This window comes from Zeugodacus cucurbitae, chromosome 6 (assembly GCF_028554725.1).
Source record: "Zeugodacus cucurbitae isolate PBARC_wt_2022May chromosome 6, idZeuCucr1.2, whole genome shotgun sequence".
Lineage (NCBI taxonomy): Eukaryota > Metazoa > Arthropoda > Insecta > Diptera > Tephritidae > Zeugodacus > Zeugodacus cucurbitae.
In genome coordinates this window covers 65,515,124-65,539,899 of record NC_071671.1, presented here as the reverse complement: position 1 = coordinate 65,539,899, position 24,776 = coordinate 65,515,124, and the positions used below count along the sequence as shown (strand labels likewise).

The window sequence follows — 24,776 nt, the reverse complement described above, 5'->3', positions numbered from 1 at the left end:
TCGGCGATCTGCAAACGACCACCGAGAAGCGTCTGCTTTTGTACGAAAAGTCTTGTATAGTATTACACGATAACTGGAATTGAACCTAGAACCTCTGTAGTAGTAATGCGGATCTCTAGCAAAGTCCAACAAGAAATTGTGTGCTCCAAATTTACACTTTGCCTTATATTTTAGAGATACATATTTTATTGAAAAAAATACTAAATAAACCATAGAAAATAAAGTGATTACAATTAAAACCAAATCACATCGTTAACAACTGCATTTAACTTTATTGAACGATTATTCAACAAATCTTAATTTACAACAATTAATTTTTTATTTCATGCTAATCAAAATGATTTTCGCTCTCGTTATGCCAAAGTATGAAATAAAAGAGCATTAGCATAAAACCCAAACTGTACGATAATTATGGCCAACGACTGTAAGTGCAACATAAATTTCACCAAAACGCCAACCAATTTATTGAAAGATAATAAAAATGAATTGATTTCGCGACAAATACGAGAAATTATGCTTAAATAGGTTGATGGCGCACATGTGTTATAGTTAAATGAAAATCGAGCTATAAAAAGCAAATATTAAAAGGCAAAAAAAAAAAAACTAATGTAAACCGGTTTGTGGCATTGTTTTTGTATAGCAAAATGTGCACAGTGGCACATAAAAAGTTTGAATAAAATTTCGCAATAACAGTCGTGTGCAATAATAATAATGGCATAGATTAAATAATACATAACTATAAATATGTATATTGAATCATGTGCGCCGTTAGCTTTGGCTTGCTCGCCAAAAATGGTCGAAACTTAATTGGTTCAGTTTTACTTATGGCATACATAGTTATTTTTAAATGCCCAATTTGGGGTTGGAAAGTGCAAACAGGCTTTTTTGATTTATAGTTCAGCGTAATTGATTTTTATGTATTTATAGCGTAGAAAAAGCGCAAATAAAAATGCACAATATTTAACTATTTCGAAGAGCTGTTGATATTTATAAAATCAATTACAGCTTAATTGTTGTTATTTGTGTATTGCGATTGAGCCTACGCATTTTGTGGTGCATTAAATGTGTGATGACTGTGAAAGCGAAGCATGAATGAAGTTCTTCTAAGGTTTCTTTGTGCTATAAATGTAATTTTTTGCTATAAAATGTACGCAAATACAACTCTGACATTATTGAAAAAAAATTTAAGCGCGCTCACGTGTTATTTTGGCACCCGTAGGCAAATAAATAAATTTATATTATACCATATGGTTACTTGATTTGATTTAATTAAACTTAAGCTCATTTATAAACATATATAAAATCTAAATCCCCGACAACATCACAACATATGGCAAGTTCAAGTGCATTGCCGTTATGCGACGTCAGTCCCGCTTCGCTTTGACTTCGCCGCTAATTTCGTCGCACTTTCATGTGATAAGAGTTTATCAAACAAGCATATTATGTCATATACCATTTAACGGTAATTGATGATAATATGTATATATTTTTTTTAATGGAAAAAAACAACAAAATGTTTATCTAATCAATGTCATCGATGACTTGACAAATTCCACACTATATATAGCTATATTGCGTCACTACGGCAATTTATTTATTTATTTAAGACACAGACACACATACTAGAAGGTGCCTACCGCAAATTACGGAAGCCACATAAATGTACGAGTGCTCGTATTCAGCTACTATTTCGTTATCACTTTTTATGCCCAATGCACGTATGTACATACTTGGGTAATGCTTAGTAATCGTTAGGTCGCACTTAAATGAGGTGTCTTTTGCGGGAAATCAGTGCGGAAATGGTGGATTTTGGCATCAATTTCACCTTAAAGCAATCAAAATGAAATATGTTTGTCTTTGAGAGCGAAAACTCTAAGTGTCATTTTCGCCTTAACCTGCCAAACTTACTTCGCCTAAAAATCCCCTCAATGTCAAGATTTACCACCAAAAAGTTACGCATTTGGTATAAAAAAATGTCGCTTCCTAACTATTGTTTAATTAAATTTCAAGCACTTTATCTTTTCGCCGCTTAATCGATCAGTGATTTTGTGGAAATTTTTTTCATTGCAATGATAAAAGCTCATTGACGCAATTGCACAGCATACTTTATCAAAAAAAAAAAAACAACAACAACCTATTTGTATGGTATGAGTAGCTATCTATATTTAATTATAATGAGGTTTTCGCGGTGCAAGCCAACAATATTGAACTTAGTCATGTGACTTAATGCATTAGGAATTAATTAATCAAAGTGTATGGATTGAGTATTAACAAATTCTATTAAATAACAAGTAAAACTTTTAAGTTCAGTAAATGTTGTGAAAGCTTTTGATGAAATCTCGATGGACACATAAATAGTTACTCATACATTTTCTTAATCATAGAAAATATTTTTTGTTGTTAATGAAAGCTTTTCGGAAAAGGTTTCTGTCAATTCGACGAGAGTTTCAACACTTTAACAGCTTTTTGTTAATAAATTTCGAAATTTGAAATTGCAGGAAATATTTTTGTTGTAAAGTGAAAGCTTTTAATGAAATTCGTTGGAAATTTCATTAAAAAAATTTAAATTGCATGAAATATTTTTGTGTAAAAGTGAAAGCTTTTCATGAAAGCTCATTGTAAATTCGGCGGAAGTTGTTTAAAAGCTTTTTATTTTTAAATTTAAAATTAAAAAAAAAAAATATTTTTATTAAAAGTGAAAGCTTTAATGAAAGCTCATTGTCATTTCAACAAAAGCAAACACCATTTTTTTAAATGTATATTAATTTTTCCAATTTCCGATATGTATTCATATTTAAAAGAAAATATGTTTTCCCTCACTTTTCCAGCTGAGCAAATCAGAGTGATCCCAAAAAAAATGTGTTGACCTCTTTTCACACAAATCACATCAACCTTTTGAGGCCGGCAGACGACGTCAATTGCCAAGCGATTTGTATTTGTATTTTATTTCATTTTTTTTTTACTTTTGCTGCTTTTGTTTCTGTTGTTTGTTTGTTTGTTTGACTGTGTAAATCAAACACTTGCCTTCCGACACCACATGCTTAAGTGGTACGGGGTAATAACCTTTGCCGCTTTATTGCCAACACGGTATAACGCTCGCATCAGAGTACAAACACACACACACACACAAGTGCTTAAACATGAGCAATGAAATGTATGTAAGTGGTACAGATTGATGTTTGTTGGCCGCAGCTGCCGGCTGCACATGTTGCCGGCTTGATGGAGGCTAATGAAGTCAAAGTCTGCACAATACAACAACACACACAGAGTACATATATGTAAATATATAGAGATACACTCGTATAAGTGGGGTTAATTGAAATACAAATACTTCATATCGAAAATTAATCGAAAATGTAAAAAAAAATAATAAATTTATATCAAAGCGAAACGAAACACAAAACAAAAAGAAAATAAAAAGCCAAAACGGCACGAGCGCAAACATGCGCTTGCAATTGAACGACATGAATATGGAAAATGGAAAATGATAAAAGTTAAACGAAAAGTGGAAAATCATATTCATACGGTAAATCTCAAAAGCTACGATAATTGCTGCAAGACACAATAGAACGCTTTGAAATGACTTTATCGGCAATTAAGAGAACGCTGCATACATACATACACATTTAAATATAGTTAATCCTGTAAAAAATTACAAATGCATGCAATGCGTTGAGTGAAATGCGCACAAGCCATTGGCAAGTAGCAAAAATGGACTTACAAGATTAATTACGAAAATCAATTAAGACATCAGTAAGGCATTTATACATACTAATAACCCGATAAGAGAGTATGTATTTTACAGTTGGCGGTCTCCATATGACATTCAAATAGATGTTAACAACTCGCTCAAGGTCAGCATTACTTGAGGGCCAACTATGGTTTGTTGGCTTTCGTGTGAGTGAAAATACCGTTAATGTTGCAACAAAATACACGTGTGAGCAGAACTATGTCATATTTATATTAAGAACTTCTTTCTGAAGCGTTTAAGCACACGACATATATGCCAGATTAGATTAGATTATGCTTTGAAAGGGTGTGTCTCCCCATTTGATCTCTATCTAACTGCTTTGCTTCTCTCTTTCTATTTAGTAAACATGATATGTATATATTTTAGAAAAGTGACACGTTTTTATCTCACAGCGATAAATAATTTTATGAAAATATTAACTTCTCCATCATCATATTTCATCTGACCTTGGATAGTGCCGAAACGAATAAACAACTGGCATAATACATTAAACTGGTATAACATAAACAGAATAGCAAGGGATTATACCATTTCAAAACGGTATACTCATACTCTCTTGTATTGAATTCAAGTGTATAACAAACTATCGCTGCTTGCGCAAGCGTTTATTTAAGATATATAATACAAAAACAGTTTTATTTCCTACAGGGGTCATACCACTTGCAACATACTATCTACAATGTTCAAAGCGTATCTGTAAAATTACTTAATGCAAGTGTTAAATGAATTATTGTGAGCCTTCCTTTTAGGCTGTCGCGCATGCATACTCCCACATCATAAGCCATTACAAGCACACTTCATTTACATTAAAATCGTTAACAGTTCATTTGTTCGGTTTTATGATTATTTCGGCGTATATTTAAGCATATATAAATGTTGATACATATACAAGTTATATGCGCAATTATATGGTAAGTAATGGCTTTCTGGATTTGTGCTCAAGTTTACAAAGTAAACAAAATACAATACAAAAATATTCAATACGATTTAGGTGCTATGAGTTGATGCAAGCCATTAATGACTTTTAACTTTTAGCAACAAATTCTAATTTTATTTCACATATATTTATACTTGGCTATCTTGAGTACAGCTAAATTCTTTTTCAATGAATTTCAAAGTGAAAAAAGTTTAGAACCAAATATAATCATATAAACTTAATGTTTATTTTGAGCTGCCCGTCAAATTAGGAATGATAAAAATGTCTGAAGTAAATAAAACTAAATATAAACAACAATTTCCGAACATCCTAACAGATGTGGAAAGTTTTTGCAAATTGAAATTCTTCTACTGCAGTTTTTGGTAAATTTAGCTCCAGAATATTCTCGTCAACATTTTTTGTTGGAATTGTATTATTTGTAGACTATGAGATTTATTTGAATTCCTTTCCATTGAATCGGTCTGGAGAAATGTTCATTTGATGGGGAAAATTATCTGTAGAGTCATTTATTCTCATTTTTGCAAGTAATTTCAATATTTTACCTTGCAACATGTTGCTGGCAACATTTTCAATGAATTATTTTGACTGTCTTGATTTTGAAATATTTTCAGACGAAGGTTTGAACAGGTATTTTTCATTAATATGTTAAATAGTGAAGCAAAGAATATTTAATTATTTTATTATGGTTTCAAAAGAAAAATTATTCTGTAAAATCGTCCACAAAACAAAAATGTTGCCAGCAACATTTTTTAACTCTTTATTCCAATAAAAATCATTTTTCGCTTTAATCTTACATTTTCATCAAAAACAAACATTTTAGAAACTTTGGGCAACATGTTGCTAGCAACATTTTTTCGGACTCATAAATATTTTTACATTTCTTCTATTGCAGAATTCAAAATTGTTCACCTAGCTTTTAATGAAAATTTTATAATATTTCGGCAACATGTTGCTAGCAACATTTTTTCAGACTCATACATATTTTTACATTTCTTCTATTGCAGAATTCACAATAGTTCATCTAGCTTTTAATGCAAATTTTATAATATTTCGGCAACAAGTTGCTAGCAACATTTTTTCAGACTCATAAATATTTTTACATTTCTTCTATTGCAGAATTCAAAATAGTTCATCTAGCTTTTAATGAAAATTGTATATTATTTCGGCAACATGTTGCTAGCAACATTTTTTCAGACTCATAAATATTTTTACATTTCTTCTATTGCAGAATTCAAAATAGTTCATCTAGCTTTAAATGAAAATTTTACAATATTTCGGCAACATGTTGCTAGCAACATATTTTTTAATATGCAAGTTTAACTTTTAAACTACATTTTTTTATTACTTTATATGTTATTTGGAGTATAATAGAGCTAGTTATGGTTTTTTGAACTATTAAGTAAAAATATTTTTACAAATTACTAATTTTCGAAATTAGAATTAATATTTTTGAGACAAAATTACTTACATTTATTGAGAACTTCATTTGTATTCAATTCAAGTACAATGCCTTTTGCTGGTTTTGTAGTAAATTGTTGTTTTTATATATTTTTTCTAAGCAAATATACAGATATGTATGTATGAATTTGCTTTCAGACAGGTTCGTTTAAGTACACAAACTCTCTACGCTTTTGTTTCGAATTCACTTTTCACACTGTTGAATAATCAAATTTATGATTATTCTTCTTTTTTTAGGAGGTGCGAATTGAGCAGCAGTACTTATTTATGAAATCTTTCACTGCCGCTATGCTTCTTCTTTTATTATCAATATATACTCGTATATATGTAGCAATGCTTCTTTTTTTGGCAAACTCCCTTTCTGTTTATTTGCTTTTGGTGCAAATATTTATGTATGTATATAAAATAGCGAACTTTTGTTGTATTTATTAAGTAACTTTTGCCACAAATCAGTTTATCAATATTTGTTTAATTTAGCAACACTGTGACCGCTTGCTATGACGGTTACTATTGTTGTAGTTGTTTTTGCGACGAATACAGCCACAATCTGCATCAATAAGAAATCAACTCAATTTAGTTTAATTTAGCGCAATTTTTTACGGACTTTGCATACAAACACACATATACATCTATATACATATCTGTATGTATAGTAGGTTTGTATGCAAAGTCTGTGTGCGCTTTTAATTTTTTTTTGTGTTTCGGCTTATTATTGATTTTTGCTATGTTTTTGCTTTTGTTGCATTTTGAAAACAATTAATATTTATCAAACAAAGTTTATTGTTCCGCTAGTCGACGCCACTTTGTCACGTGCTTCAATTGAAATGAATCATCAACATGAGAGACTTTAAAGAAAGGGCTTTAGAGTTTCAACTTTTAGTTCGATTTTTAATATTTTTTTTTAATAATTTTTTTTTTTTATTTTATTACTTTTTTAAGATTTCTGTATATATAAGTAATGCTATGCATTGTTTTATAGGTTATGTTGTTTAGAATATCTTAAAAAGCTCAATTTATTATAATTTTCGTATTCATAAAGCTTTAAAGAATTACAGTTTTTGATGTTTTGCTTGAAATTTATATCGTTTTTTGTATGCCTGCATTTATATTTTTGCCTTTATTTGTGTGAAATATTTTTTTAGTAAATAATTAAAAAATTATTTTTTTTTCAAATGTTCGAAAACTAAGTTGCATAGTTTTCAATTGTTGTAATTTTATAATATTTTTTCTCTAAATTTTTTTTTATTTTTCAAGCAGACTTTACGAAACATGCTCATAGAACCTACTGCAAGACTCCTAATATTTAGTTTCGTAAAAATTTCTTATCTACTCTGTCTTGAAATCTTTTTCTACTCGCCTGCTCGCATGCTCTGTTGTTGCTGTTTAGTTGGCAGCAATTTTCATGCTGTTTCATCGCTAAAAGTACAAGCGTATTTTCATTTTCGCGAACATTTAAAATGTCGGAAGTGTTTGCATTGCGCAAAATATTATTTCCTGTTGAGTTCAAACAAACAAATGAGTACAACACACTGATAAACTGTATATAAACTCATAGATAGGTATGGCACAAAGTACAAGTGTTTATAGTCCCTACAAATGTGGGACAATTAGAAGCGCGAGTGACTTATCAATAAATAAGTCAGGCTGATAATTAACTTCACTGAATTTCGAATAATCAATAATGTGTTTGTGTTTCTTTAGTTTATAGTTTTAATATTAAAATCTTACTATTTTCTAAAATAAAATTTTAAAAGATTTTCATTTAAAAAGTCTTTCGGACAGCCGCTTAATTGACTCAATTAATATTTGTTTTCTAAATTTGTATAAAGTTCAATTAACTGATTGACCAAATTAGTAAATTAATCTGAAATTCTTTCAAATGGTATACAAAATTATTTTCGAATTTACATTTCGATTTTCAACTATTCTAAATCATCTCAATTTTATTAATATTACAGTAATTTCATTAAATAACACCGCGTGTATTATGCATGAGTAAGCGGCTTTGACCTGAAAAGGCCTTAGAAATTACAAAAATCCCCGTAGTATTAAGAAATGCAATTTCCTTTTCAAATACTAATTTTGAAAATTTATTTTTAGTAATCAATAATTATATTAAATTCGCTGTGTATTTTAGAATTTACGAAAAGAAATCACATTCATAAACAGTTCGATTGCATTTGGCTTGTGGTGAAAGTGCCGTTTAGTCATGCAGATTTGAATAATTTCCGAATTTTCAAAGTAATTGACCTGAATTTTTGCCGCGTTGGGATGATTTGAACTATTTTTGTAAGCAGAAATGGGTTTAAAAATAAAACATTTGTTGGATAATAGCGAAATGCGCGACAGAAATGTGTTTAGAGGTTCAACTAAATACGTGGCAGGGTTGTAATAGTCAGTTTATTAAGTTATTTGTGTCAAAAACAATATATATTTTTTTAATTCTACGAGTTATTTTGTGCAATATTTTAAGAAATTATTGAATAATAATGTATGCATTTCTTGGGAATCATTCAAGCAGTAAAGGTACTTATGTATCTAAGTACTTTAGAAGACATGAAATTGTTTGATTTATTGCACTAATTGGACGTGTGCCCACAGCAAATCATTAAAAAATATATTTTCCAGCTAACAAGATTGCTGTCTAACAGTAATAACATAATTACACACATACATACAAATCAATGTATGTCAATTGCTTCTACAAATTTATTGTGCACTTTGACAGTTTTTTGTTATCATTGCTGCCGCCAACGTTAATGAAGCGGCCGATGCCATTTTTGATAGAGCAATAATGAAGCCCGAAAAAATCACTTGCACCTGAAGATATGAAACTAATAAGCAAACACACAGCAATTACTGCATGTCTACAAGTGTAGAATCAACGAGTACACGGCTACCAAGCGACTCCCCTGTGGCGGCAGGTAACTGAACAGAAGAAACCACTTGACAACAGCGCACAATAGAACAGGACAATTAACAAGCGATGGTGGTATAATAAAACATGAAGAAAGCAAAAAACAAAAAACGAGAAAAAAATAGAAAATCACTATTGTCTAGCGTGGATTGTGTGGCAATGAAGAGCACCAACAAAAGAAAGCAGTAAATGTACTAATGAGCAAACAAAACTCGAAGCGCGTGTAAAAGGGATGCCATCGGAGAGATTATTGAGAGATATGAAGCGGTGATAAGATCATTAAACATAGTATTGTTGAAGGCAAACAATCAAACAATGAGCATAAAGGTGTGCTAAGTCAGTGACTCATTGACTTAATAACAACAACTAAGTAAATAACGGTTTAACTTGTTGATTTTGTGCAATTGCGGGCGGCTTGCAATTTAAGCGTATAGTTTGTGTGATGTATAACTAGTATGTATGTGCCTATGAAAGGTCTCTAAATTTTTGGCAAGTTCGTTGTACAAGTCATTTGTGTGCAATTTCGCGATTTGCGATATATATGATGCGATGTTTTTCGAAATAGAATTTTTTTTTGAAAATTATTCGATTTTTTCGAAATAAAAAAAAAACATTTTTTCGTAAATTATGCGATTTTCTCGAAATATGTTCTTTTCGAAAATGTTTCGATTTTCTCGAAATAAATTTTATTTTTCTATTTAATGTGAGTAGTAAGCTGGAATCGAATTCACATGCTATCTAGTGGGGAAAATATACACTCTAGCACTACTATTAATATATTTTTAAAATATAGATAGAAAATATGAAATAAATTTTTGAAAAACTCAAATATATTCGAAATTTCATGTACTTGTTTCAGTTTCCTTGTAGACTGAGAACACATATTATTAAGCGCACGTAGTGCTTTCTTTCAAATTGAAATATTTAAATATTCAAGTGCAAAAATATGAATTTTAAAACGGTATTAACAATAACCTGACTTACTAAAAGTCAACACCGGCTAAAGCGCAAGCGCAACACAAACAGCGCAGCTGATGAGCAAGCAAATGAGCTTTAAAACAATATGACAAAAAATTAACAATTTTGGAATTTTTCCATTGCAAATTGCGAGTTAAACGAATGCTAATTCGAAATTAAAAATTTCTCACTACACAAATATTGTCAATAAGTACATACATACATATCTCAGTAAGCAGATGTGTTTCAGCGCGTATTTTTGCTGCGCTGCACGCTTCCACAAGCCAAATCAGCAATGAAAATGAAAATTTTTCAATTAAATAAACTACAATTCTTTATGAGACGCTTGCCGTATGGCACGCCTGCTTTCTGTTCAAGCACAGAGAATAAAACCAAAAACAACAGCGAAAATTTTAACAACAACTTGCTGACAGCAATAGTTTGCTCCGCCGCACGTGTGTAATTAACATTTGCAATTTATAACTTTGGCGGAAAATTGTTGCTTTTGACCACCACTACTACTGTTAGCTGTTAAAAGGGGGGTATTGGATGATGCGTAATGCGCTGGCGTGTTGACATTTAGTTTGACTGAATGCCTTTTCTATGTCTTAAAACATATTTTAAACAATTGAAAATATAGCTTTAACGTATGTATGTATGTATGTAATTTATAGTTCAAAATAAATAAATTTTGGAAATTTAAAAAAAAAATTTAACTATCTATTATAATTTTCTTTAGATTTAGATTTTATTATTTATAATTTTTTCTTGAAGTTTAATTATTTTTAAAACAAAAAACTTGGTTTAGAAAGAGAAAACCTATGTATAAAATAAACTATTAGCGAGAGTTTAGGAAAATTTTTATTTTAATAAGAAATATTTTTATTGAATGAGACCAACGTAATTTTTATATTTATTTTTTATTAATTTCATTTTATTTGCTATTTTTTCTCAAAGGTTTTCCCTGTTTTAACACATTTCACATTTTAATTTGTTTTTTTTTTTTTTTTAATTTTTTTGCTTGTACTTTTTATACTTTTAAATAATTTACAATTTCCACACAGTGTCCATATGCAAAAATACAAACACTTGCACATTTTATACAAATTTCAAATTTTTTCTTATAAAAATTGTAATTTTTGCAAGCTTCATGCCAAACACCGCTTTATATAGCATGCATTTGTTATATTCTTTTTTAAAACAATTAATGTGTTCAAAAAATGTACGTCCTTTCTAATGAAGTACACATTTATTTTATTTGATTTTTTTCTGCAGTAATTTATTACATCTAATTAATGTTTTAAAATAAATTCGATTTTATTTTCTTTAATATATTTTTTTTTATTTTATTTATTGTAGCTGCAATCAAAAGTTGTTGCGCTTAAGTCGCCGCTTCGGCGCCTGTTTTGTTGTTGCCAATATTTATTGGTTAAATGCCCGTTCGCCTAATGGCCACCGCGAAACCGCAAAATGCCGTCGCCACAACAAACGCCGACGCTGACACGGGCAAAGCGCTATGCGCGGTGCGCTCAAAAGCGTTCGCAGAGCCAAAAACGAAAAAAAACACAACGAATTGGAATCAAACTGGTAACGTCGCTTAGGCGCGCACTAATAAGTATTTGTAAATTTTTTTCTTAAAAATATTAAATGCTAATTTATTTATATTTTATTTTAGCATTTGTTTATTTATGTGTATTTGTTTTTAAGTCGCATAAAATTAATTACATTTCATTTTGCGATTTTTCAATAAAAAACTGTTGTTGTGTCGCGAAATTGCAAAAAAAAAACGTTTTCAATAATAAATAAATATCTTGCTTTGCTTACATCTTGCAATTAGTTACTTTTTTTTATTTAACAGCTTGTATTCTTGCACTTGCTCATTTATTTCTATTTATTTATTTATTTAATTGCTTTCGTGTATTGCACACTGACACTTTTCGCTTTGCTTTTTGACTTCTTCTGTTGTTTTATATTAAAATTTTGTTGCTTTTTTTTGCTTTGTTGTTGTAAAACTGCGTTTGATTATCTAAGTAACAAGAGACTTGTTGCTGTTGTTATTTATTTCAATTTCAATTTATATCTCTCGCGCGTCTCGTCAAATGAATTTGAGCTGATGTTAACTTGTTGCTTCTTATTTAAGGACTAAAGCAAATGCGACGTCAGACATTGTATTTTAAACCGCTACCAATGCATGCAAGCAATGCCAAGCATTATTGAAACAACAGTCAAACGGCCAAGCACAGACAAGCAGTCAAGCAGTGGAGCAGCAGCAAAGGCAAAGAGGCTGCCGGTCGGTCTGAGCGCAAAAGGCAATCAGCAAATCTACTCGCGCAACAACTGGCTTGTAGAAATTCCTACTACTACTCTGCCTGTCCCATGGATAGAGTACGAGATACTCGCACAAAACACTTTTGCTTTGCTCAGCACACATACGAGTGTGTATGTGTGTTTGCAGAGTGGCAACAACTACAAGCATGCCCACGTGCGTTTGTATGTGCATACATATGTATGTGCATGTTCACATTTACTCGCACTCACTTATCAATAGTGGTATCCAATATTATGTTGGTTCCAATCTCTCTTTGGTAACCAAAAATTGTCGGTGAGTAGAAATCATCATCTCTTGCAATAATGCATGGCTCGCATAGATACTAAATGTGTACTGGCGTGTGTGTTAGTGAGCGTGTGATAGTTGATAAATATGTGTAATGCCCAGTGAGAATTGTTTTGCTCACAAGCGTTAGAAAATTTTGGTTTCTCTCATTCCTATGTGAAATGGAATCGCCAACAATACAATTCAGTAGAAAAAAAAATAATATTTATTTTAAACCTCTATTGGATGTGTCATTAACCAGCAGAATCGAGTTCTAATACTTTTGAAGACTACTATGTACCGTTAATTTTTCTTGATTACTCTTGAGTAATGTGTTTACTATTGAATTTGTATAGGTCTCCACTATAACGCCTATTTGTACTAAGGTTGATGAAGAGAATGTCCTTCGTCGACGGTTACGGTGTCTTTGGAGCCATATCCCCAAAATTCTACAATTTTACAACCCCAAAACTTTTAATTTATCTAAATTTTATGAGAACATCTTTCATGAAGTAATCTATTACTAGGTTACCTATATTATTTTTGATGATTAATTTGGACCTGCTATACTACTAGTTACAAGATTCTGAGAATATTAGGGATATGAACAGTAAAGAAGTCAACAACTTTGCCACAATTCAGTACTGCTTTGTTATTTCTCACGTATTTACTAATCAATAAAATCAAAAATATATGTCTAACGCCTAAAAGTGCACTAAATTCAACCATAACCATAAGAATTTGTACGGTTACACCAACATTTTTGAACTTATTGTACACTTTCTCCAAATCTGGCCACCAAATTCAACAAATTTATTGTATATCTCTTGCACATTGAAGGCTAAAAGTCAACACTGAATCATAAGATTTCTGCGCAATTAATTATTTTCAATTGAAAAGGAGTCAAACACTAGCAATTAAGATGAATTCTCAAAAACTGCTGAAAATACATACAGACATACGGGCAAGGCATATAGGAATGTATTTCATGGGTTTTACCAAGCACCTATATTGACGTACTTTCAAATATAGATTCATGCATGCCAAACACTGTGAGAGTCAAATCAAAAATATCACACGCGTACTCTTTTGTTGTAGCGGCAACAACACATGCGCGGCGCGACAAAGCGACAAAATGCAATACTCTTTCGCTCAACAATATCTTTTTTCAGCAATCGGTGATAAAAAAGTTTGACTTTTTTTCAGTCATTAAACTCCGTTCTCTCTCTCTCTCTTCAACGATCTCATACGCTCTTTTTCTGCCCCCTTTTTCCAAACGCTCACTGTTTTGAGCAGATTTTTCATTTTGCGTGCAGTCATTGTGGGAGAGGCATTTTCAAGAGCGGCATTTTGTATACACATGCGTGTATATGTGTGTGTGTGCTGTGTTGCGACCACTTGTTGCTTGCCACTTCAACAATATCAGATTGGAAAACGTTCACTCCAGTTTGCAATACATATTGGCCGCATAGAAAACTACATGCATACATACAATGTATGTGTGTGTATATGTGTGCATATCAAACATTTAGGTTGAATGTCTGTATGTATGGCCTATGAGTAATATGCTCTTCATAGATGTTTGGAGTTTCCCCAAGTTTTTGCTATGCGCAGCAAAGGAAACTTTTTGAACTTTGTTAATTGCGGTACTATGTACTTGATAGTGCAGAAATTTATTCGGTTTAGTATTTAATTGCTGCTGCAGTATTTGCAATTATTTAAAAATTCTAATCGTTAATGTTATAAAATTAAATTGGAATATAAACGGAATATTTTCAAGTTATATTAGGTTACAGTGAATAGCATGAGTCATGCATAAAGCCGGCAACATCAATGTGACATTCCTAAATGAAATTATATAGCAGACTAGCAGTAAACTTAACACACGATTTTTTAAAGCTATACGAGTATAGAGGTCACTAGTGGTATAGAACCAAAAAAAAAGTAAGAAAAAGTATAGCAAATTAAGTGGTGATGGCCCACTTTAGATCTGAATTTGAGGACCATTCCACTTGCAATTAAAAGAATCATCATCTCTCATCACAAAATGCCCTGTCTAAGACTGGACGAACTAAACCATAACAACAAAAACATTTTTCTGTTATTATTTATCTAACAATTTATCTTAAGTATAATCTTTGGTCATATATTCATTACAACTGAATATCAGTCAAAAAACATTAATCCCGAAAAAAATCGGGATCCCGAAAGAGTCAGTCTCAAATCCCAAGACTCGCTCATTCTCTTTAAAACACATAGTTTTGTGTAAATAATTATTTATTGCTTAAAAAATACTGCAATAAGAAGTATATTTGAAGATATAGCAATATCGAAAATATTCGGGATCTCGAAATCCCGAAATTTTTAAAAAGTCCAAAATCGCATATTTTACTATTTTTCAAGATTTGTGTATTTACTTGGACTACATACACGTCTTTCCGAATGCATCTCTACCCACATAGTTATTATTTTGCATTGCAATTATGTCTCGTGCTTTTTGTTTCCACATCGCAATGTTGCCATGAACTTTTCGCTGAATTGCATTCGAAACAACAACTTATGCGCTTTATTGTTGTTGTTATTTTACTAAACCCCATTCAACATTTAAAGCTCAATGATCATGTGTGTACGCGTTCGTTCGTCACTACGAGCGGTGGGCGATGATGCGTATCGGGAATTTTGTGAAAATAAACACAGATTACACAATCAACCAGCAGGCAGGCATGTAAACATAAACAAAAACAATAAAAATGCAACAAAAAACATTATAAACCTGTAATTCGAGCTAATGGCAAGCGATCAATGCACACCGAATGAACGTTCAAAAACTAGCGCCTTTTTAAATACATACATACATAAATACGTATGTAAGTATGAAGTTATGTATGCGTTTGCATACTTATGTTTGTAGGTGTGCTTGTAAAAGGAAGCAAATCCGTAGACTTGGTCATACTCGCTGTCGCCGCCGCTGAATGCATGGAATTGCACAGATCGCTTGACTGCGCGCTGCTGTGTTTGTTGGCGGCAGTGATTATGCATAACGCTTGGGAATAGTGCTATTTGTTGGTGTTAATTGCATAGAATAACAAAAACAAACACATAAATCGGAATTTGAACATGACCAAACAATAACAATAACAAAATTGTCAAGTGCCAGTGTAGGCAAAAGGGAGGCGGCGGAACGGCCACTTAATGCGTTAACACACCTTTACATTCATATACCCATATACTCACATACAGTTGTTTATATTGCATAATCATGCGCTCGGTATCGCATGAAACTGTGTTGCGTAGACATTTTCCGAAGCACACACATACATACATATATGTATACCTATATGCATATATACACATAGAAGTACACAAAGTTGTCGGCGGCATGCTCGTCTAAATATTTGTTAGAAATATGCACGAGTTTGTAGAAATATTTAGATTTGTGAAAAAAATGATTTATTAAGCGCACGCTTCGTTGACATTTTCAATTGAGAAGTTTACTATTTGACCATAAACATAAACAGGATATTATGTACGTAATGTATAGCGGCATTGGGTATCGGCCACGCAAAAGTGGTTTATAATTTGAGTTGTTGAACTTTACAATTAATTACGAAACGTTTAAAGAGTGCTTTGAGAGCCAGAAACGTGTGAGTGTTGCATACAAGTGACTTTTGGTGCGTCACGAGTTAGATAAGTATGAGTACTGGTCTCAAACATATCTCCGAAATTTTTATTATGGTTGGGGAGGAGTTTATTGTCGGGAACTTCTCATCAACTTCACCAACAGGCTTCCGGACTACTGTAGCGTGTTTCAAGCGGAAGTGGCGGCCATAAAGGTTGCAGCGGAGTGCAGCAGCTTTCAGAGAGGTGATGATACAATCTGATAGTAGGGCGGCAATATTAGCCATAAGCTTAATGACTGTGCGCTCCAGGCTAGTAAAGGATTGTTGGACAGTCACTAACACCTGTTCTGTCGCAAGATCATTCTGGCCCAAACTAAATCGCTAGAGGTCTAGGGAACTCTTTGCCCTAAACAAGGTCCATCTTTCCCAAGTTATAGGTGTTCTAACTGGCCATTGTCTCATCGGGATTCACGCGGTCAAATTAAAAATTTTACTGGATGCTAGCTGCAAAAGCTGCCTAGAAGAAGGTGAGTTAGGATCCTCCCGGCATTTCCTTTTGGAATGTTCCGTCTAGATCTAGACAAAAAATCCTTGGATCTTACTTTTTAAAAACCTCTGCAAATTTGTAGTAGGTTCTAAGCGCTTTGTCGATTCATAAAATAAGTGAGGGGGTTGGATTTTTTTTTGCTCTTGATAGTCTAAGTGGGTTTCTCTTTCTAAGGAAACAGCCTTCGTACTTAACCTAATCTAACCTACGTTATTTTAGTTTATTAAAGAAAGAACAGCTGGAATGATGTATGCGACCACCTTTTCGGGGGTCTCGAGATAGATCAGTACGAATTCTGGTCTCAAATTCCTCTAGGAAGAGTGCTGTTCTCATTATGTTATTAAGAAAGATTCTTAAAGAAAAAACAGCTAAAAACGCGTTAGTTGTGATAAGTTGTAATCTCAAATACTCTTCGGAAGGCTGTGGTTTATTGTCAATACGATATCAAGAAGATTACCTAAGCAACTTTTAAGGTTAAGGAGAAAACAACTGTTTTTTGATAGATCTCAAGATAGATGACTATGAATTCGGCTCCCAAACACCCCCCGAAAAGTTGTATTCTATACTTCGTTACGACATTAAGAAGGTTTCTTACAGCACACTGGAAAAGTACCCAATATGTACAAGGATTTTTACAGTTCAACTTTATGTTCTCTTATCGCTCCGTTAATATTTGACAGTTTATACTCCGAGATCGGTTATCCGATGATGAATAATATCGGGTTCTAATTGGGATTAGATAACCTTATTTTTACGGTATCCTCTTCTGCTGGAACGCTTTCTCAAAACAAAGATAAGAATCAAATATAAATCACCGTCAGGTTTTGCGTTTAATAACTGCTACCGATAATTCTGATATTTAAGAAACTTCATTTTGTTTTAGTGGTCGTAGTAAATACGGAAAAACTTCAGCCTTGAATTGCAATATTCCACAAATATATTAGATTTAAAGCTTCAAAGCACCTGAAGTTCAAGACATACATTAATTTCAAAATATCTAATGTATATTACACTTATCTTTCCCATAAAACGCTCAGACTTCTGAAGAATCAAAGTTATTTACAAATACAAACTTACGGAAAAAAATCCCAATAAGTTAATAACGATTATAAATAAATATATAGCAATTCCGATAAGTAATTATAACGTGCATATCATATAAAAAAATAGCTAACCTTTTAATTCTTTACAAAGAATTCAGTCAGGTGATATTGTTCGGCTGAAACACCCACTGAGAGCAAGAGATTTTATCAGATGACAAATTGCAAATCAATATTGAACAACATTGATGAATCAGGAAAAATAACAAAACATTGGAAAATGTAAACAATTTATGCAATTTACAGTGAAAGCTTAAGGCATTCCCATCATTCACGTAACAAAAATACTTAAGAACCGATGAGTTTAGCGAAATTAGCCGTGGGCTGAGCAGATTACATTGTATTTTAGTTGTGTTTCAAGGCATGGAAATTTTTCGCGTATTTTTTATTTTATTTCATATGAAATTGTTATTGTTTCATAGACGAATAAAATGTGCACTATCATGCAATACTTGCAATACATTGTTGGGGTCCATGCAAGCGCAGAACAAACTTATGAAATCGCTAAATCGTTTTGTATGCTTGGCATTACGCTTCGAAGCATGAATCATTTCCGAACATTTAATTCTGCAGCAATTGCAGGAATACGAATGATCACTGTCGCACTTCAATCTACATACAATCTATTGAGAATTGCTCGCATTTATTTTACGTTAGAAGAAAAACTATAACAACAAATGCATTGCGTAGTTTGCGACCATTCACTCGTTGCTTCATTCATTGGTCTTCTCATTTGCTCGCCAGTTCGCCTGCAATTTGCACGTCAAATGATCATGCAATATAATTTAATGTTAATTGCCAGCGACAATTAATTGAGTCACAAGCCCGACATGAAGTACGTACTCGCAATTTGTTATTCTAATGTAATTATTAATTTATTATTGTTGCTACGTATTATTAAAATTGAATTCCAACAAGTAAGTAACCCTCACCGACCGACGGGCTGTCGGGCGGTCTGTCTTCTAAAAAAATAATGTTGTGTACTTTTCCATTTAGGAATAATACTACGAAGCATGGCTGGTCGCCGCTAGTCTTTTGCGCATTTTGGTAAGTCATTGGGCGGATAAGCAACTAAATCGAACAGTTCCGAGCTGGCCAGAACTGGGTCGTGGCGGTTGTGTCAATTATCTTACAGATTGTGACGTCAAATGCGTTGAGCAGATCTGGTCTTGTTTGTTTTCCTTCTCTGTTTTTCTAAGACAGTGGTTCACAAAGGTTTTCGATTCGTCAACGTGCATTCGTCAAATAAATACATAATTATAGAACCAAAGTAAGAGTTCTTGCAATCAAGTTTCAATGTTAGAAAATGTCAAAAACATGTTTTAATAGTTCAGGAAGGCCGTCTAAAATTAATCATGGATGACTCTACAATCAAACTAAAATAAAACAAAACCGAACGGCTGATAATAATTAGTCTTAAATAACTTCGCTTAGAATTTAGATTCAAGTCTATTCAATCAGATTTGTATCTTTAAGGCTGCTTTACAGGCTTCAAAAATTGTTTTTTTTTTTTTGTTCTGTTTTAAATCTCTTCCAAAGCTATCCAAGAATATGTCTTTAAAATTCCAGAGGACAATTCGACATATTTTTGAAGCTAAAGCAGTTTTAGTGACCGAGCGTCGAGCAGGTGCGAATGCTCAGGCAGACTTAAAGCGCGTTTTCTCGAGTTTTCATTTTCACAAGTGTTAGAAAACGGTGCCGGCGATAGCAAAAAGAATATATGTACGATCGAAAAAAACCAAAGTGATCTAGCTTCAGTATTCAATTATCTTCTATTTGAACTAAAAAAGTTGTACAAAAGTATTATTTAAACTACTTGTTTTGCAACTTAAAGTCAATTTTTTTTCTTAAAAAAGTGAATTTTTTTTTCAAAAAAATTTGGAATTTTATAACTTCTTCGGTATTTTTTTAGTTCATAAAGAAAAGAAACTTATAAAAATTAAAAAAAAAAATGGTTCGACTGTTTTAGATGCATCGCACTACCTCCATCACCGGCACCGATTTACAAGTGCAGACTCCAGGCGCTCCAGAAAAACACTTACAACTTTGAAAAAATTTCAATATTTTTTTATAATAAATATTGTTTTTTAAGCCTTAAATATAGTACACTATCGTCTTAAAATTCCGTTTTCCGCAATCATTTCCTTCCCTTTAAAAAAAAATTCTAAAAAAACGCCTTTTTCGGCTTCTAAAGCAGACTACTGCCTTAATATAATATCAAAAAGTTTTCTGGCACATTACTTCGGAACCCGGCAGTACTAAAATGCCAACTAGTTCTTTCGAACATAAGAGTTCATTACTAGACTCTCTCCACATTACCGGATCTCTAATAAACCTAAAAGTATATCTAATTCGCTTCGTGGGACAACCGTTACATAATCATAATCTGTATATCAAGTTAAGTACATATCGATCGCTAATAGAAAGTAAATTCTAGAATTATTTAATAACTTTGCTGGAGAGGTCTAGACAGCAGGCCATTTTAATGTAACGCTTTGACTACTTTTTTGTTGTAGACCTTACAAGTATGTTAGCAATTAAAATACTTTTGTACTATGTGGTTCAAGTGCCAAGATTTCGAGTATCAACTTGTACATAAGTGCCTTCCTGCATAGAAGTACCGGTTTGTATATATGTAAGTATCTTATCATATATAAATAGTAACAATATTTGTTGTTTCGGTGTTTCAAGCCGACAACAAGCGTTCCTTTAGTCACGACTCCTACACTCCCCACTGGCTTACAAAGCATACATCACTCTAAAGCCGGCTTGAACCTGAAATAATCTGAGCAATTAAATGCTTATCTTTACCCCTCTCCTTAATTGCAGTCATTTTAGCGAAGATTTTTTTGTGAGAAACGCAACAGAAATAAATTGAAAGTCATCTTCATGAAAGCGCCGGAAAGTAAAACTAACGTGTTTAATAATAGTATATGCATACAGCTATATGTACGAGTATGTATATATGAAGATATAGTTATAGCGTTGTCAAGTCGAACGCCGTGATCATGTCGACTAACTAACGGCGCTCTGCTTAATGTTCTCTTGTTCTCCGACACACAAGCAGTTGACATAAATCAGTTTGCCGTTCGTAATGTGTTTCGACTCGCCACTTTTTTGTATTTGCTCACGCTTGATGCTAATATTTTCATTCTTATATTTAAATTATACACGAGCACAATCGAACATACATCAAGATGGACATATCGGGCTACTTATTAAACAACATCGAGAATTTTTACCAAGCAATTACTCAGTCTTACTATTGAGCTATTGAAAATGTCGGAGTATCGTTAAACAACCACGCCCACCTGCCTTACAACGGCAATTTTCAAATAATATAATGTGGTCCCATACGAATATACACCCACCTTACTTTCATATTTCTAATTTTAGTAACAATTGCTAAGCGCACAATGTTAATTACAGTTTTTGCGACGGAACGGCGGCGACAACAACAAAAACACCAGCAACAACTAAAGCAAAACTGTAAATGCAAATAGCGCACATATCTCAACGACATACTCATATCCGTACTTGACGGTTATTAAGCAACGACTTTGAGATAAAAATGTGTAAATGATTACAAATACACTTAGCAGGCAAACATACACATGTGTAGAGAAACGTATACAAGTAGTTAGATATATCGCAGGTGAATGAAAAGTGCGCATTTCATGCAGAACTTAACTGTTCGAGTCTTATATCTATATAGAAGTATCTAAGTGCATTTGTATATATATATAAATATGTTCATTTTAATCATTTTTAAGGCAAATAAGCTGAAATCACTAAGTTTCTTTGCTTGCTGTTTGGCTACTTCTTTCGTCATGATTGACAGGTTGCGTATACGCCATGTACCATGCACTCAATATGTATATGTAGAAGTGTACTGCACTCTTAAGCAATTATGTAATTATATTTTTTTATTATTGCATATTCCATTAATAATAATGTCAACAATAATAACAACAAGTGACAATAGCACTTCAGAACTAAATTATCTGACATAATCATACTACAAAACAGTTTATTAAAGTGAGTTCTCAGCGGTGGTAGCAATTGCCTGTTTGAATATGACCACCTACATTGAAAATAACGCGACGTGACAGGTAAATGTTGATTTGAAATGACTACTTAAAAGAAATATAGTGTCTATGCGAGTGTGTATGCAGTAGATACCCCATAGGAAAACAATTACAAATATTATAATGGAAAGTGTAGCAACTGCTAAGCAACTAAGCACCTGTTAATATTTTTTTTATTAAATAGCAATAATGAAATATTTGAAAAAAAAATGAATTTTGTTATCCAGTTACTGTTGTGTAAAACTTCAAGTCAGTTTTACTTTGTCCAGTTAATAATGATAATTACGAAAAAATATTAGGTCTACAACTGTGCTTCCGCCGTTTTCCAGTAGATGTCTCTAGCGCTGGTCGATTAAATCGATTTTTTTTATATCGATCTTGGAAAATATTTGTAGAGATCTGTTTGCATCCCAAACTTATTCTCAACTGAAAAAATATCACTTTTTGAGCCGAAATCTCGACATTTGCGCGAAATTTTGTTATTCTTTTTTAATTCCATGAAACATTTATAACCGTTTTTATACTTAAAAACTTAAATTTACAAAAAATGGCGGAAGCAAAATTGTAGACCTAATATTTTTTCAATTTTTCTAATTCTACATTTCCTCCGAGCCACCCACCTAAACAAATGCTCATGCAACCAAGTAATTTTAAGTGCTTTTTTATTACTTAGTTGACTTTTAAAAATTTAATTATTTTTCACAATAATTGATTAGTTTTTAATTTATACAATAGCCAATAAAATCACTGTTAATTGTGATTTTCTGTCTAATTATACATTGAATGCTAGCACTCGTAAATGTAATTAACACGAGTTTCCTTTTAATGGCATGATTGTATGTTTGTAGGTAAGCATATACTTGCAGTATTTATTAGAAAGCCTATTACAGTTACGACATACAGTAAATCCCCTGGGATTAAATTTATAGAACAAAAGTGTAGTGGAGCTTCGATTGTGCTTAGAATTTCACCATTTCATACATTATTAAAAATGCCTTAATTGCCATATTATCAAATAAAACATAGCATGCCATAATATAAAATATAGCACCTTAGGCCACTGACAAATATTTTTTTGCAGGCAATTACTTATGTTTGAGAAACCATGGAGAATAATACATACTTATGATTTCTTAAGTCGATACATAGAGACATATGTTGTATATTTAATAATATCATTTCCGAGTTGTATATTCATGTGTAAGAGACTTAACTGTCTGGCTTAATTTTTTAACTCTCTAATATTTAAGAATTGTATGTAAGTAAGCCACTTGAAGCCACCACTTCGCTTTGTAACATCACTGAAGCGCTACACTTCTGTTGGTGTATGTCTCTCTGTTATATACGTGTGTTAAATTGTTTAATTCGTCAGTGATTCACTGCGGAAATTGGTGACGATGCGGAAGTGTGCGCCCTTAACACAATTACCCTAGTTAAATTAAATAATTTCCTCTTTAAGTTCCATATATGCCGAGCTATTTTTACACATAACACCAGAAATAAATAGGAAATTACTAGAACCTTGTAACAAATATTTTATCACTACCAACATACTGCAATTGAGGAAAGTGAATGTCATGAGACTTTTTATGAGCTTCATTAAAGAAAAACTGAAAACTAAAATTTATTTTAGCTTTAATAAATAAAAATCAAAGTCTCAAAAGTATTTCTTCAATTAAGTAGTACCGCTGATCTTCAAAATAAAAGTTATTGTTTGTATGTAATCGAAAGTGGCCAGTGGCCAAGCTTCACACTTGTCGAATTTACTACGTTTTTGAATCTTTAAAAATGTACGAACTTACTAAAAATGTAAACATAGACATAGTAAATTAAATGCAAAAACAACACAACTCATCCAAAATATTTCATACTAAAATACTGTTAACGTACATTTTTAGCAAATCATCGCAAAAATATCCAAACTAAATGCAAATACACAATATTGACACAGGTTGCAAATTAGGTTATTAACAACTAGCTAATGACAATAGAAAAATGGGAGTGTCCGCATGCAAACGCTACCAAGAGCCAAATTTGAAAGTAAATACTTGTATTAGTCTACTACAGTGTCTAGATATTAGCATAAATTTATTGCGAGTTAATAACTCTGTAAACCATCATGTAGTTAATATAGATGCTAATATGTCTTCCAAATAAAAGTGGTAACTTTCAATTGTTATCACATTTGGCGTACACAAATAAAGAGTTTACTGCTGTTGAGATCTTTTTGGAGACCTTAAATCAACGGCTTTGAGTTAGTTGTCAGGCCACAACTAAAGTTTTCGGCTATCAGCAAAAGTTTGCTCAAAGTACTCGTAAATAGATCGCATCTTAAGCATACCAAGTTCACATTTACATATGCAAATTCCGCTTTTTGTAGTAAATCAAGTTCGTTCAACTCAAATTCGCAATGCAAATTATTTGCTAAAGTTTCACTTTAATTTGTATAACAAAAAACAATCGGTGTGACCTTATTTTTCATAACATAATTTTTGCACTTGAGAATTTTAGTTCATTTACTGTAGAAATACACCACCACAGTTTAACACATTCAAAAGTTTCAAGTAGAATGACCTACCAATCGCAAATTTAAGCTTTGAGTAGAGTAAATCGTAGATACATTAGCCTTTCAAATAGTGAGGTAATTAAGTTCTTAAATGGCTCAATTTTGCCCAAAACAATAAATCTTCGATAGAAACAACTCAACTTTAAAGAAAAACATTTTTTTCCGAATTATCCTCTCCAATTTTGATTCGTATTTCATAGTATTAAATGAATTATTTATTGATGAAAGAATTAAGTTCTTAA

General features: G+C 32.2%; 1 protein-coding gene across 8 annotated transcripts in view; it reads right to left on the bottom strand.

Annotated features, from left to right (window-relative positions):
* The window catches only part of LOC105211656 (ion transport peptide-like), an 80,851-nt gene that overhangs the window by 38,639 nt on the left and 17,436 nt on the right, over nt 1-24,776 (bottom strand). Inside the window, exons 1-2 of one of the 8 annotated variants that reach the window (XM_011183193.3) lie at nt 11,845-12,339; nt 6,157-6,693 (exon numbers count right to left, since the gene is read on the bottom strand). The exons of 5 other annotated variants lie outside the window; for them this stretch is intronic. In XM_011183193.3, coding sequence (XP_011181495.1) covers nt 6,157-6,174 — 18 coding nt within the window. In that variant the 5' untranslated portion in view covers nt 6,175-6,693; nt 11,845-12,339. Of the gene's footprint in view, nt 1-6,156; nt 6,694-11,844; nt 12,347-24,776 lie in introns of those variants that run through there. 2 more of the 8 variants (XM_011183194.3, XM_054234488.1) reach the window with 2 other exon arrangements.